At 40.8% G+C, this 13,893-nt stretch overlaps 1 protein-coding gene across 1 annotated transcript in view; it reads left to right on the forward strand.

Annotated features, from left to right (window-relative positions):
- Positions 1 to 13,893, forward strand: part of rab6ba (RAB6B, member RAS oncogene family a) — a 47,319-nt gene that overhangs the window by 23,435 nt on the left and 9,991 nt on the right. The window contains exons 3-5 of the mRNA XM_070832263.1: positions 9,257 to 9,310; positions 9,812 to 9,917; positions 11,526 to 11,637. Coding sequence (XP_070688364.1) covers positions 9,257 to 9,310; positions 9,812 to 9,917; positions 11,526 to 11,637 — 272 coding nt within the window. The remainder of the gene's footprint in view (positions 1 to 9,256; positions 9,311 to 9,811; positions 9,918 to 11,525; positions 11,638 to 13,893) is intronic.

The following is a 13,893-nucleotide window of genomic DNA, read 5'->3' on the forward strand; positions in this document are numbered from 1 at the left end:
CTCTCCGACTACAAAGTATCTCTATTTTAACTTGAAGACGAGTTGCTTTCATTTAAAAACCTCTGTGAGTTGGGAAAGACATTTCCATTAGGTATAAAATTGGCCAGCAGGCTTGCTTTCAGGCCAGAAGAGTTAATAATGTTCTTCAGCCTCCTGGTCCTACCAGAGTTTGAGACATGCGGCTTCAATCCCACAAGCCCAAGTTTTAATCTGGCCCTGCCTTTAAATCATCTACAGCAGCCTCTAAAGATTGCCTTAGTTCTTGATCTGAGCCGTGCCTCCTTTTTACTCACCTCCTCCATCTGGCTCACTTTTCCTCTTCTCTTCAGTATGAACATCTATAATCAAAGTGCTCTATCATCAGGAATGGAAGTTCATTAAAGGAATAGGTTGTCATTCTGGGAAATATACTTATTTGCTCTCTGGAAGGAAAGTTAGATAAGGCTGATATGATTGTCATCTTCCTCTGTATGTTAAATATAGAGCTACTGCCAGCAGCTGGTTAGCTTAGCACAAAGTACGATGAAACAGTTGCTCCTCTGTCTCCAGTCTTTGTGCGAAGCTAACCAGCTGTAGGCCAGAAAGCAAAAAGAACTCCTCCTGTGAGAGTTGCACAGCACGGAGAGCACAACATCTGCTACACAGACTGAGGGTTAAACTTATTCAGCTTGTTCATCTTGTACTCAGTTCGGTTTTATTATCTTATCTGTGTTGCTATAAAGACCTTCTGTCCTCTTTGGCCTTACTGCATCCTGCTATCACCCCGAAAAAGGAAAAAAAGGAACTCCAACATGTCTCTATTCTTCAGTGTCACACAAGTGCTGTGCTGTGCTGTAATGAGATTTGGATGGCTCTTTGTGTGTGGATTAAATTGTCTGTGTTAGCTCTGTGATGCTGCGCTTTCACAGTAGCTGCTGTATCCTCTTATATTTCTACATTCGTAAGTCATGAAAGACATTTCACAGTGACTGTTGGGGCTCACGTCTTTGTGTTGTTAAGCTGCTGAATCTCCATGATGCATAGATGTTTCTTTAAACATCTTTGTCACAAATTGCTATGGAACAGGTTCATATGTGGGCCAAAATGCCTGCGCACTCAGACTGTGAACAAGAGTCAACAAACGTTGACCCAACGTTTTAGCTTATCAGCATCTGAGTGGTGGGAAAATAAATTTACCCATTCATTGATTGTGCTTAAAAAGGGGGGGGGGGGGTGCTGAATAATTAGCTGATGGCAGAATGGAGAAATGCATCTATATTTTACATTACTAGTATTTCTGTATGCAAATTGTCCAGTAACGCAGTGAAGTTAGAAATGGAGATTGTTTTTAAGTCATTACTGTATTTCAGGTGGACCCAGGAGAGTTGAAGGGGGGTGTGCAGGGAGAGCCGTGAGACAAAGATGGTGCATGGGGTGAAAGGGGCAGGTGCATACTGGTGTTTTCACCAACACAAAATGAGTTATTGTTGTTGGGCCCCCTGATTTGGCTGCTTATCTACACAGTCGTCAGGACACACGGAGACCATTAAGGTACTTAAAATCCCCTTTGCATCAAAAATCACACACCTTCTTGTAATTATCAGTTTGTCAAATCTAAACAAAGAGACATGTTTTAGAGACATACACACACATATTCTAAGATTCAGTGTGGCAGATACCATGGCACACGTGCAATTTTGTAATCATAATTTCGGCCAAACCAATGCTGTTCTCCATGGTTGAGCAGAAAGGGGTCTGTTAACAAAGATTTCTATGCTGCTAGACATCTCGCCTCTTTTAGCAAGTTAAAGGATCCATTCAGTTTCCCTCTGAGTCACTTTTTCTGCTACCTGCAGGCGAGAAACTTTTTAAGACAGTGTCATGCCCATATCTTACCCAGGCAGCATGCCTCAAGCTGATTACCATCACAGTTGGTCACCACTGAATACCTCAAGGATTCATGGGGCAAGGAAATTAGCCCTCAAATACCTCTTGAGCTTTAAAGAAAGGAGTAGAATTACAGATTGTTCTCTCAGATCATACAATTTAAAACTATAAACTATAGTATAGTATACTATAGTCTGTACAACAATTCAAACACTATTCCGACTCTTCAGGTAATGCCATAAATTGCACAAAGGTATTTCAATGGTACAGTGGGAGCACAGCAAGGCACCCCTGACTGTAATTTTGCTGTAATGGGCTGACTACGGCTCTGAACAACCATCTGAGACTTAACTGGCTCTCATGTTTGCCATGGTTATAGCTAAAAGGGTTATTTTGAGGGAATGGAAAGTTCCCTAAGAACGAAGTTTGCAAGCATTTGGTAACCCTTTCTGGGCTGTATTAGGGGGGCAGGTTGTTTAGCAAGTGCATTTGTTCATATCTGTGTCATGAGAATCGTTGTGTACCCCACACTTACTCCAGCTATCTACAGCCAGCAGACTTTGTGTTCAGTTATTGTTGGTCCCTCTTGGTGACTGTTCTCGGTTTCCTCTGGCTCCTGAATTCTCTGCTGGACGTTTTATTGCAGTAGCAGTGGTTGTTGTCTACACAGCCTCTTTTGGTATGCATGTACAATGTAACTGCTAATAGCTAATTCAACAGAATGTAATTTGTGCCACTTTTCCAAACTGCTAAAAAAAGTTGTAGCCCACAGCATGACTCACCGAATCCATGGCAACATTATACTTCCTGTTTGTATCCCAAAAATGATTATGGGACTTTAGTCCCAAAAGCTAGAACATGGTTATCCCTAAATAGAAGTCAGACAAAGAACAATAATAGGAGAGACAAACTGTTTTGATATTAACTGTTTTCATGTTGCACTTTCAGTATGCTTTTAACATAACTAAGGCTCACAGGGTCAGTGTGGGATGGGGGTGTTGGGTTAGATGGTGTTGATGGGTTGTTTGGGTTGATAGTGTGGGAGTGGGCACCCACAGTGACAGGCTTTTAAAACCTTTGCTCTATTTCAATCCAGTATGACACAATAAATGATGAGTGAGATTATCTTTGTAAATAAGGCATACATTGCAGGGATAGTAAAAGCGACATGATCATTTCCTGCATCGTTTTCAGAGAGTAGCACACGCTAAGTACTGTTACCTGGAGTGAATGTGGCCGTCTGTTGTTGCCTGCAGTCTGTCTCGCTCCAAGGCCGCTGCTGTAACTCCTAGTCTGAATGCATCTGGATAAATTATGGCTTTGAAATCCGACAGCCATCAAAGTCAGCACCGAGCACAGTTGCTCTGAGGAGCATGGGATAACATGGTTTTCTAGACAACCGGCCGTATGCACTAGCCTCATTGTGACGAAGGCCTGAGGGGACAGAGAGTTATCCTCACCCTCGGTTTTTCAGCCATGTCCTCCCATTTTACGTGGGCAGGCAGCATGCTAGGCAGATGCCGGACAGATAGCATCTGCTTATTTAATAATGTCCCCAGATGCTGTTTAATGTCAGACTCTGCCCCACACTATTGTAATGTCCTGTGCACCAAATGATAACAGCAGCCAGGGAGAAATATGAAAATCAGCTGCTTATTTTATTTGTGTGTAAAACAAATTCATGTGAATCCACCACTTAACCTTGCGTCCAGCCTCTTCAATCCTTTCTTACAGTCACCGTCTTGTTTTTCTCAGATAGTGGATTAATGATTTTGTTACGGGTGCCATAACCTCTGCTTCACAGCCATAGATCAAAGCCAAACCTCAGTCTCTCTTAAATGTGTGTGTGTGTATGTTTGCATGCTGTCCCCCTCTCCCACGTGTCTTAATGCCACTTCTTTTTGCTCCCTGGCTCAGTGACAGGTTGGGCTGTAAATGATTTTGCAGTTTTTTTTCTAGTCCATCTCCTGAGACCTTTGAGTATTAATTAAAATGCTGCATGCATTAGCTCAGTTTGAGTGTTTATGCTGCTGCTCAGAGGGGAGGCTAGATTTGCCCAGTGAGGGGGGAAAAATGCAATGAAAGTGAGCCTGCGGGAGACATCTGTCCTGATGAGAAGATTTATGTGGTTTCCGGGCGTACATACTGAATCACCATGTTTTCGTTTTCATGTACACCAGGCTTTTAGATTTGAGCAGATCCAGTTCGATTCTTTGAAGTGAGAGCAGCAGTATATTTAGAGACCGAGGGCCATCGGAAAGATGAAACCGAGCGTGGTAGTGGCTTCAGTCAGCAGGAGGATGACTAAGGCCAGATTTGCTGCCTTTAAAGCAGCAGACTCCCATCAAGCAGTCACCCAGCCGAGAGAGACAGAGGCAGGCGTCCTCACTGCCTGGCAGCACATGCTAAAGGGCTCAGAGCCCTCCAGAGGCAGAGTGCTTTTGTCAGCTGTGGTGGAGCTGTCAGTCAGGCCTGGCCACCAGGCTCTGACTGCAGTGTTCAGAGTTGAATCTCATTCAGTGGACATTTTAAAAATTTTGTGACAACTCGAAGCACTTCAAACAATGAAGGTGTTACGTTTTGCTTAATTCCCCTCTGGTCTTGTGGTTTGAATTTTTCGAACTGAGACAGTTCATGTTTTTAGCAAACATTCATTGGTCCCAGCCTCTGAATTGTGAGGACTTGCTGCTCTTTTGTCTTTAGACTGTTAGTCCGACAAAATTTTCCCCCTATATTCTAACCTTATACAGAACAAACAATGAATCCACGCTTCCAGAGACGAATGAGCAGGCTAATTTATGATGAAAATAATCAGCAGTTGCAGGATTTTTTCAACAGTTAAAAGATAATGCATGTTAAATGTTAGAGAATGTGTCTAAACCTAAGACACATGAACCAATTAGTCAAATCATTGATTAGTCAATCAACAGAAAATTCATTGATTAATAGTCAAAAAACATTGTTTGTAGATGTCACTTTGGGCTTTAGGATTTCAGGACTAAATAATGGTTTCAAAACATAATCGACAGATAATCAACAACAACAACATGTATTGTCTGTCTTTTAACCAACCAGAGTGACACTTCTTTCTCTTTGCTGCTGCAGCTACCTGATCTGCCATCAGGGTCGGAAGATTAGTTTAATCTTAAATGAATGTTCCAGTGAGCTACGAATCTACTCATAATGCGTCACGAGCAAAGTGAGTTAAATAGACTAATTATGAATCTGCTCTGGTACTACTCATTACTGTGGTTACAAATGTAGCATGCTGTAATTGTTGTGCTCCTCATATGTTATAACCACAGCCTGCCGTCTGACGAAGAAGGCAGAGTCTGTACTATTTCCTCTTGCGCTGGCAGTAAACGTCAAATTAATCAGATTTTGTGTATTAACAAACTGCTGTCAAATACATCGCTGTGAGCAAAGTATGCTTACTGTGACTCAAGGTCTGTTGGTCTAACAGCGTCTCTGACAGATGGAGGACCTTGAAAGTCCTGGTGGGAGCAGGAGTGGTCGAACATTTTCTACTTGCATAAAAGAAAAAATACCACAATGGAAAAAGACTTCTAAACATTTCAGTCTTGCAGTCATTAATTTAGGTACCTGCAGTGATTAAAGGCATTTCTGGTTGGTCATAACTCAACATCTTGCCTGTGCAAGTACCCCAAATATGACTTAGTTTGGATTATACTGCAGGCCTCATGCTCCATGACCTCCTCACAGGTGAACCCTGGGCTGTAGTAAACTGACGCCTGTGCTCATTATGGAGACAATAAGGGCTGGCAGACTGCGCTCATTGGAATCAGTGGCCTGTATGTTGGCTGGGAGACTGATTGCCAGACAGTCCCCCTGGATTACTAGATTGATTTTTGAAATCATCCTAGAATGTTCAATTATTCCAACACTTGCTGGCACCAAAAAGCCACAAACACCCTTCTCCTCACTATATTTAACGCCTAATCCATCACAGCAGTATGGTGCCCACTGCTGAAGCACTTTCCTCATTAATCATCCCGTTATTTCCCTTCTGAATTCATCAGTATAAATTGTTTACTTGAGAACAACATTTACTGTACTGATAATGTCATTGTCTTTAGGACTGCAACTAACGATTATGTTCTGTTGATTAATGCTGATTATTTTGTCGATAATCAATATAAATTTGTGAAAGCTGCCTATTATATTTTGCCTGAGCTCAAGGTGATATATTGAAATGTCTTGTCTTCAACGACAAATAGTCCAAAACTTAAGCTTTTTTAAATTGATATATGACAACATAAAGCGGTCAACATTTAAGAAGCTGGCATTTTTGCTTAAAAAAATGCAAAGCAGTAAATCAATTAACTGTTTAAGCTCTAGTCTTACCTCATTCTGTCATTGCTTTATAGTATAATTAAGTATGTGGTAACTGAGGAAAATCCATACATTCACATACAAATAAACTAAGCTTAGTTTGTTTAAGTCAAACTCAATGATTTCACACACATATTCACACATATTCAAGTTCAAAAGTCAGAAATATATGTAAGATATAATAAAAGTGAAGTCTGTTAAAAGCCCTAGTCCCTGGCAGAATGGGCAGAGAGCTCTTCTGATGATGTGCGCTAGTTAAAAATTTAGAAGGAATATTAATAATTTCTGGATATCTAATCTGTTCATGTGTGGCTGTCTGTGTGGGATTCTATATTTAAAACTGGGGCCAGAAAGAGCCTGCAGCACCTCTGCCACCCCAAGAAAAACTTCTACAACATCTCTAGGCTTTTAACTTCATTCACCCTATTGTGGCAATAAAATAACTCCAAACCAGCTATTTTTAATGTTTTGTGAGGTGACCCAAATGTTCACAGCTTTCTTTAATTAAGTTATTTTTATGGGAAGTTGTGGTGGGTCAGTTTAAGAAAAATATTTGATTTATATATTGATTCTAATATCAAAATCTCAAAGAAATCATCATTTTAATTCTTTGAGGCTGTTTATTTTCAGCCTAGCAGTGCAGTCCGCCTGGCTGAGTGTAAAGGAAGGGTATAAATGACATCCTGTCTCCATGCCAGACTCTCTGAGTTAGTCCACTGTGGTCGCTGGCATCACCTAGGAAACGAGTGCGTGATCAAGCTGCTGATGCCCAGTTCTGTCAAAGTGGGCAGTGGGCACCCCGCTGGACTGCTTAACATAGACAAAAACAACAGATACGCCCACCTGCTTAATCACAGATGGGTACGAATGTATCAAAATGTGTTTCAGTACAAATTAAATGTTTCAAAACAAGCTTGACTGTTAAACACAGAGGAAGCTGCATCCTCTGCAGACAGGTAATTCCCTGTCAGCCCTGTCAACTGTACGTGCTCCAGCTGGCCAGTGCTTTAGTTAGCAGGCTAGGGTCACACAGGCTTTCAGCATGCAGCTGGGGACTGCTGCGGGATCCTTGGTCAGTCCTACACCAGCTACTGTCAAGCCATTTACACCTTCGCCCCCTTACACATCCAACAGAGACACCAAACATCTGGATCCACCACTTGACTGGGAACCACGTCTGCCGTAAAGGATAACTCCGATATTTTTATACCTGGCCCCTATTTTTAGGCATTTGGGGTTTTAAATGACTGGTAGGTACAAAAACGTTTGGAATGGGTCCAGTAGATCTCCTCCGCTGGCAGCCAAGCTGTAATGGCTGAAATGTAACCCTTCAAGCCAAAGTATGTCCACTAAAAGTGCTTGTTTTTGCCACATACAGGCTCAGACTGGTATTTGAGGTGTCTGACAACATTATGGAAAATGATCCCTACAGAGATAGACCTGTAACATTGTTTTTGTTTAACGAGAAACAACCATTTTATTGTGCTATTCAAACCCACCAGACTGCTTACTGATTATAAAAAACAGTAATTTTTCCTTGCAGAACAAAGGAGTGGCTGGTCTGCTGCTGCCTCAGTTAGTTAGTTTGTTGGTGTTGCTGTGTGTTACACAAATATTGTGTTGGATCCACACTAACCCTTTAAAACACCACACAGAATAACAGAAATAACCTGACTGAGTCAAGTGTAGACCAGCAAGTACTGTGTAAACTGTCACAGATGTGTTTTTGACAGGGTAGTCTTGTGACTTTGAACTGACTGATATAATAGCTATCTCTTGTTTAACAAGAGGGATTTTACAGATCTTTCTCTGTAGGGATCCTTTCTGTAATGTTGTGAGACACTTCGAATAACAACCTGATCCTAACAGTGGCAAAAAAAAAAAAGCCCTTTTAGTGGACGTGCTTTGATCCAGCACAATTGCTCTGAAGAATTGCATAGCAGCCATCACAGCTTGTTTGCCTCCTGTTCTCAGCTGCTGGCAGAGGTGATCTAGCAGGCCTATTCCAAAAGTTTTAGTACCTAACCAGTCATTTCAGAACCAAAAAATGTAAAATTAAGTTCTAGGTTTAGAGATGGTTATCCGTTAACTAGCTGTCATTAAAAGACTCATTCTAAACTCTTCTGTCTCTCACAATGCCTCTTTTGGTCTTAGAAATACTTCAGGAGCACACTGTCTAATAGAATATTAGAAAGACTTTCCAGTACATGGTGCACTAGTAGAACAGTTACTGCTTATACTGGATTTCATGACAACATTAATGTTTTACAAGCTGTACTGAAAGTGTGTTGTCACCTGTTTAAAAACTGAACGCATGTGGTGTCAAAATAAACTAAGAAAAAAAAAACCCAATCTTACATTGATTTTGATTTTCTTTTTGTTTGATTTGCTCAAGCCAGAGCGCCTGATGATATCACGGCAGGCAACAAAGCACAAAGCTGTGGGCTTGGCTGCAGAAAGTAAACATCCTTTGAGAGGGAACACGGTGCCATCTGCCTCGTGACACAATAAGGGAACGATTAGCTCGCAATTATAAATGGATAATGTGGGATGATAAGAGCCATGATTTTAAGTAGCCCATTTGAGTATAAAAAACTAAACACTAAACATATTGAAAAAATACAGTTGTCCTGATAATTGAAGTGAAATATTTGCACAATGATAGCAGACATACTGTAGCCTGCTTTCAGTAAAAACTACTTTTAATGATCACATGTAATCCCAATCCCAATTGAAAAATAATCCCAAAATCGAATCAACAATCCACTAAAATGTCACATCATAAGCTTCTCCAAGGTTTTTTGCAGTGCTGTTAGGATTGCATGATATTGTAGAGATAATTGTTACACCCATACATGAGGGGATGTGATGTGATCGGGACTATAATGAACCGTGGATCCTATAGTAATCTGTCCTCCTTTTCACTTTTTGCAATTTAAATTTGCGTTATTGAGTTCCTCAGTACATACACTGTTCTTTGCTTTTTGAGATGCTTACAGTGATGTTGATCCGTGCATATCTTCTCTATCTGAACTAGGCCACAATTGGAATTGACTTCCTGTCGAAAACCATGTACTTGGAAGATCGAACGGTAAGAACCTCACTTATACATCTGTATAATGTCAGAACACAGATGCTAAATGTTTGTAATGTGTCAGCACAGAAAAAACTCCTTCTTTCAGAGGGAAACTGTAGAACAGTTCATCCCCACAATAATGCATGCACTGAAGCGTTAGCCCGCAGTACTGATGCACAACATGTCATCATTCTAGCTTGTCATGTGTAGGTGAAAACAAGCAAACCCATGTGAATGTCTGTTTGTCTTTGAGAGTCTGTGGTACAGCAATACCACCTAGGATTGAGTCTCATCATGAGGCGTCCACTCATATAAATAATGCCTGAGTGTGAATCCTGTGCTGTGTACACATCTTATTGTACATGTTTATGACAGTACATGTGTTGTGTAAGCTTTTGTGTGCATGTGTCTGCGTGTGTGTGCCTGTGTCTGCGTGTGGAGGGAGCCTACTGTTTCCAGGCTCTCTGACTATCTGAATAATCTCAGCCTCCTCAGCTTTCTCTCTCTGAACCCCAGGTGAGGTTGCAGCTCTGGGACACAGCGGGACAAGAGCGCTTCAGGAGCCTCATTCCCAGCTATATAAGGGACTCCACTGTGGCTGTGGTGGTCTACGACATAACAAGTCAGTCAATTTCATACTTACATTTAGCTGCTGGCTCATTAAGTGTCCACCATATCTGTTATATTCATCAGCAATCATACTTGTTAAGTTATAATTTGTTTTATTTTTCACTGTCAACACATGTTGTCTTGGTTAAAGACTTCACTGTCTCTGATTGTGAGACGTGTCATAAATGCATTTCCCTAAATATTGAAATCCAAGTTTAGATTTCATATCAAATATCTCCTGGATATTTCCCACAAGAAAATTGGACTGCACTGCGAGATGCAACTGTGTTTTATTAACCTCCCACCATCTCAAATCCTCTTTAAGTCCGACTGAAATTAAGTGGTATCTCCATTTTTTTTGTCTGCCACAGCACATTTGCTCTGTGAACCCCATGTCCTCTGTTCTTCCTGGAGAAAAATTAGAAGCTGAAAGTGAGAGATTTCTATTTCTATTTTTATGGTTTCCAGATGAACTAATGTGCTAGAATACTGTTCATTCCCCATCCACATAGAGACATGGAGACCTCACACTGATACAGCCAATCAAATGTTGGACCTTAGCTTGTTGAATGAGCGGCCACTCACGAGGGAAAAGAACTCTGCTAAGACTAATTTGCAGGCTCGATAGCTAATTGGCTGCTCAGCTGCAGCACATTAATCAGCAGCTAAACATGCCTGCAAATGTGACTTCTGTCCATTTAGCTGCTGGTGTGATCCTTACTTATTAATATCACAGCTAACAGCACACTGTCAGCCCTCCCCACCCCCTTACAGAAAGAACAGTACATCCTGAATATATCACCGGGCTATTGTATTCAGCCACAGTACTAGTGCAGTAGCATTTAGAAGGTAGGCCTTGCTCATCCATAAAGCCGAGAACTTGTAAAACCATGTAATTGATCATTTTCCATAAAAGAAAGTGACATTCTTCTCACTCAAATCTGCCAGTGGCTTTTATTTAATTGCTCAAAAGCAAGATCAAGACACTTGCTGTAACATGGCTGCGCTGAGGCAGGAAATTTTATTCCTGATTTTATGGAAAAATATGGTCACCAACCACCAAAACCATGTTCTTTCTTCACCCTGAAAAAGACAGGGGATCTGTCTCATCAAATTCCCTGCCCAAGAAAACCATACGACCTTTAGTATGCAAGTATTGCATATTCAATGGACGTGGCAAGGTCAGGGGGATTTATTAAGACCGTTAACATGCTTCAGAGCTGGGCATGTCCAGTATAACTTGGATTTATTGTGTAATTCCAGTACTGCGTATCATACAATATCATCGATCAGCTAATATGTTAAGATCCGGACATGTAAGATATCTTTAATATGATCTACCTCGTGGGAGTTTTTCTGTATCTTATTCTTGCATTAATAATTATCAGCACCATGTAATGCAAAATGTGCCATTCATTTTTTATCAGCAGGTTTCACATCATTTCTTGCCAGCTGTTGCAAAAACATCAAGCTTGTCACTGTGTAAAAATCCAGATGAAATGTTAATGGTTTTGTTTAGAGCAGGAGCAGCGGGAGAGATGGCAGTGTACTGAGCGTCACTGCAGCTGTACAAAGACTGTCCATAATTTGACTCCTCTTTGTTTCTTCCCTTCCTCGACAGATGTTAATTCGTTCCAGCAGACGTCAAAATGGATCGAGGACGTGAGAACAGAGAGGGGAAGTGATGTCATCATCATGCTTGTTGGCAATAAAACAGACCTGGCAGATAAGAGGTATGTAGTTACTAATAAACCTGTATCACATTTTGTCAGCATTCCCTTTTATGTCTTGACACCATGGTAACCGTGATGTGCAGTGGCAGTCTGTCCGTCAGTCCGTAGGAACATCCACTCGAGGACAATACCTCCAGAACGCAACATGAAAGCGTTGAAACATCAAGCTGACTCCACAGGCTCCACTGCAGAGAAGACATTCTGATTAGATGTCGGAGCGTCTTGCTGAATAAATCTATATTAATGAGACAGAGCTGATTATCTAGAGGCCAGTGTAACTCCTTATTACTTTACCATATCAATCTAATATTGCCATCATCTCAGTGTTATATGAAGACAGGTGTGAAAATTACATTTGCTACATTATATATCAAATATCTAGATGAACACACTCATTAGCATTATCACTTATGTTATGCTGTTATAGTAATTGTGGTGGAACATTAAGCAACTCAGCTGCTCTTATTGCTTTGAAATGAGGAAATTACTGCTTGCTGGGGGAAGTTATTCAGTGATTTGGCCCCTGGTGACCCTCAGGCAATCATGAACGGTGATCACAAGGGACTTCTTTTTTCAAACATACAGGTGCATGTACATATATAACTATATGACTCTGTAGATGCAGTCAGGAAAAGGTGAGAAAATGCTGACGAAACAGGATCTTTAATAATCCTGAGATGGAAAAGGAAATGAAAGGGGAATGCTTGGAGAAGCGGGGTAAAAATGAAATGACATGAAGCAGAAATATACAGTAGTGGAGCAATAGCAGAAAATAAAGGGAGAATTGAACCATTAAATGGTTTCTGTCAAAGTGCATTAATAGTGCATACTGCACTGTGTGTTCAGAATCTTTGCTCAAGATATATTACAAGTGTAAAGTAATCAATAAAATATGAAACTGATATGGATACTGATACTGATGACATTGCTAATCACTTCCAATGTTGATCCCCCCTTTTTCATAAAATCTCTGATATTCATTACTCCCTAACATATGTGGATACTGAATTTTCATCAGGCTAATGCCTCCATGTGTTTTCTCATCAGAGATGAAGATGAATCACTTGAAATACATTATTTCTTTTACAAGAGAAGCCTGATCAAAACTGCAGAGTTAACACACAGTCACTTAAAAAAAAAAACAGCTGCACAATTCAGCTACTTAAGATTGTCTGTCTGTCCCAGAGTACATGAGTAAGCAAATGTTTACATGCAAACTAAGATGGTGAACATGGTAAACATCATACCTGCTAAACATCAGCATGTTAGCATGCTGACGTTAGCATTCATCTCATAGCCCCAGTTTAGCACAGTGCAGCCTTAGAGAGCTGCACGCATAGCTGTAGACATGTAGCCTTGTTTAAGTAATTACTTAAGACATATTGATGTATTTATCTTGTAAGTCGCTTTCTTAACATCAGCTTTATCCATAGTGATTAACTGTTTAGTTCTCATATCAAAACCAAGAAGTCAGCAGTAAGTTTTGTATCTGCATATCTTGGCACACATCCATTAGTTGTCATTTGTTGTCATGAGTTGCATTTTTCTGAGCCACAGTTAGTGGGCTGGCAAACGCTTCATGTGGTCCATTAATCTGTCCTTCCCCTGTGTTATTGCTGTTCTGCCATCTTAAGTAATGATGTCATCCTTTATCTTAGTATGGGCAGCTCTTTAGGTTCCTATCTTTGCTGGAGACACTGCCCAAATGAACACTTTGCTGAAACAGCTGATCATCTGCTCTTTGTTTGACTGATCTTTGCGTAATTTTGAGGAGACTGTGGGCCAACATGGTGGACAGTGATGTGGTGGCAACATGGTGTTGAGTGAATCAGACTACTTTTCTTTCTCATTTCTCTGCCACATGTGCAGCCATACTGAACACCAGGTTTGTAAAGGTGTTCAGGAGAGCATTTTCACAAATAATGTTTCCTCATGTGGTGAGTAACCATGTGCAGATTATGCAGACATATGAACCAATTTTATTGTTGGCGTTATTTGCCCAAACAGTTACAATAACATTTACAGCATTAACATGTTGAGGATGTACTTTCAGCTGCAGAAAGAAGTTCCCTCTGGAACATTTGTGTCATGGTATCAGTTTGTAACTGACTGGAGGGAAAGCAGGAAAACTGCTGGTGGTGGCAGTTTCCAGAATGCATCTCACTGGATCTGTCAATAAAAGTTCATGGCGGCCATACAAACAGGCCGAAGGCAAAATCTGTTGTTGATTGAGATTTAGATTGTGTAGGTACACGA

Source organism: Pempheris klunzingeri, chromosome 6 (assembly GCF_042242105.1).
Source record: "Pempheris klunzingeri isolate RE-2024b chromosome 6, fPemKlu1.hap1, whole genome shotgun sequence".
NCBI lineage: Eukaryota > Metazoa > Chordata > Actinopteri > Acropomatiformes > Pempheridae > Pempheris > Pempheris klunzingeri.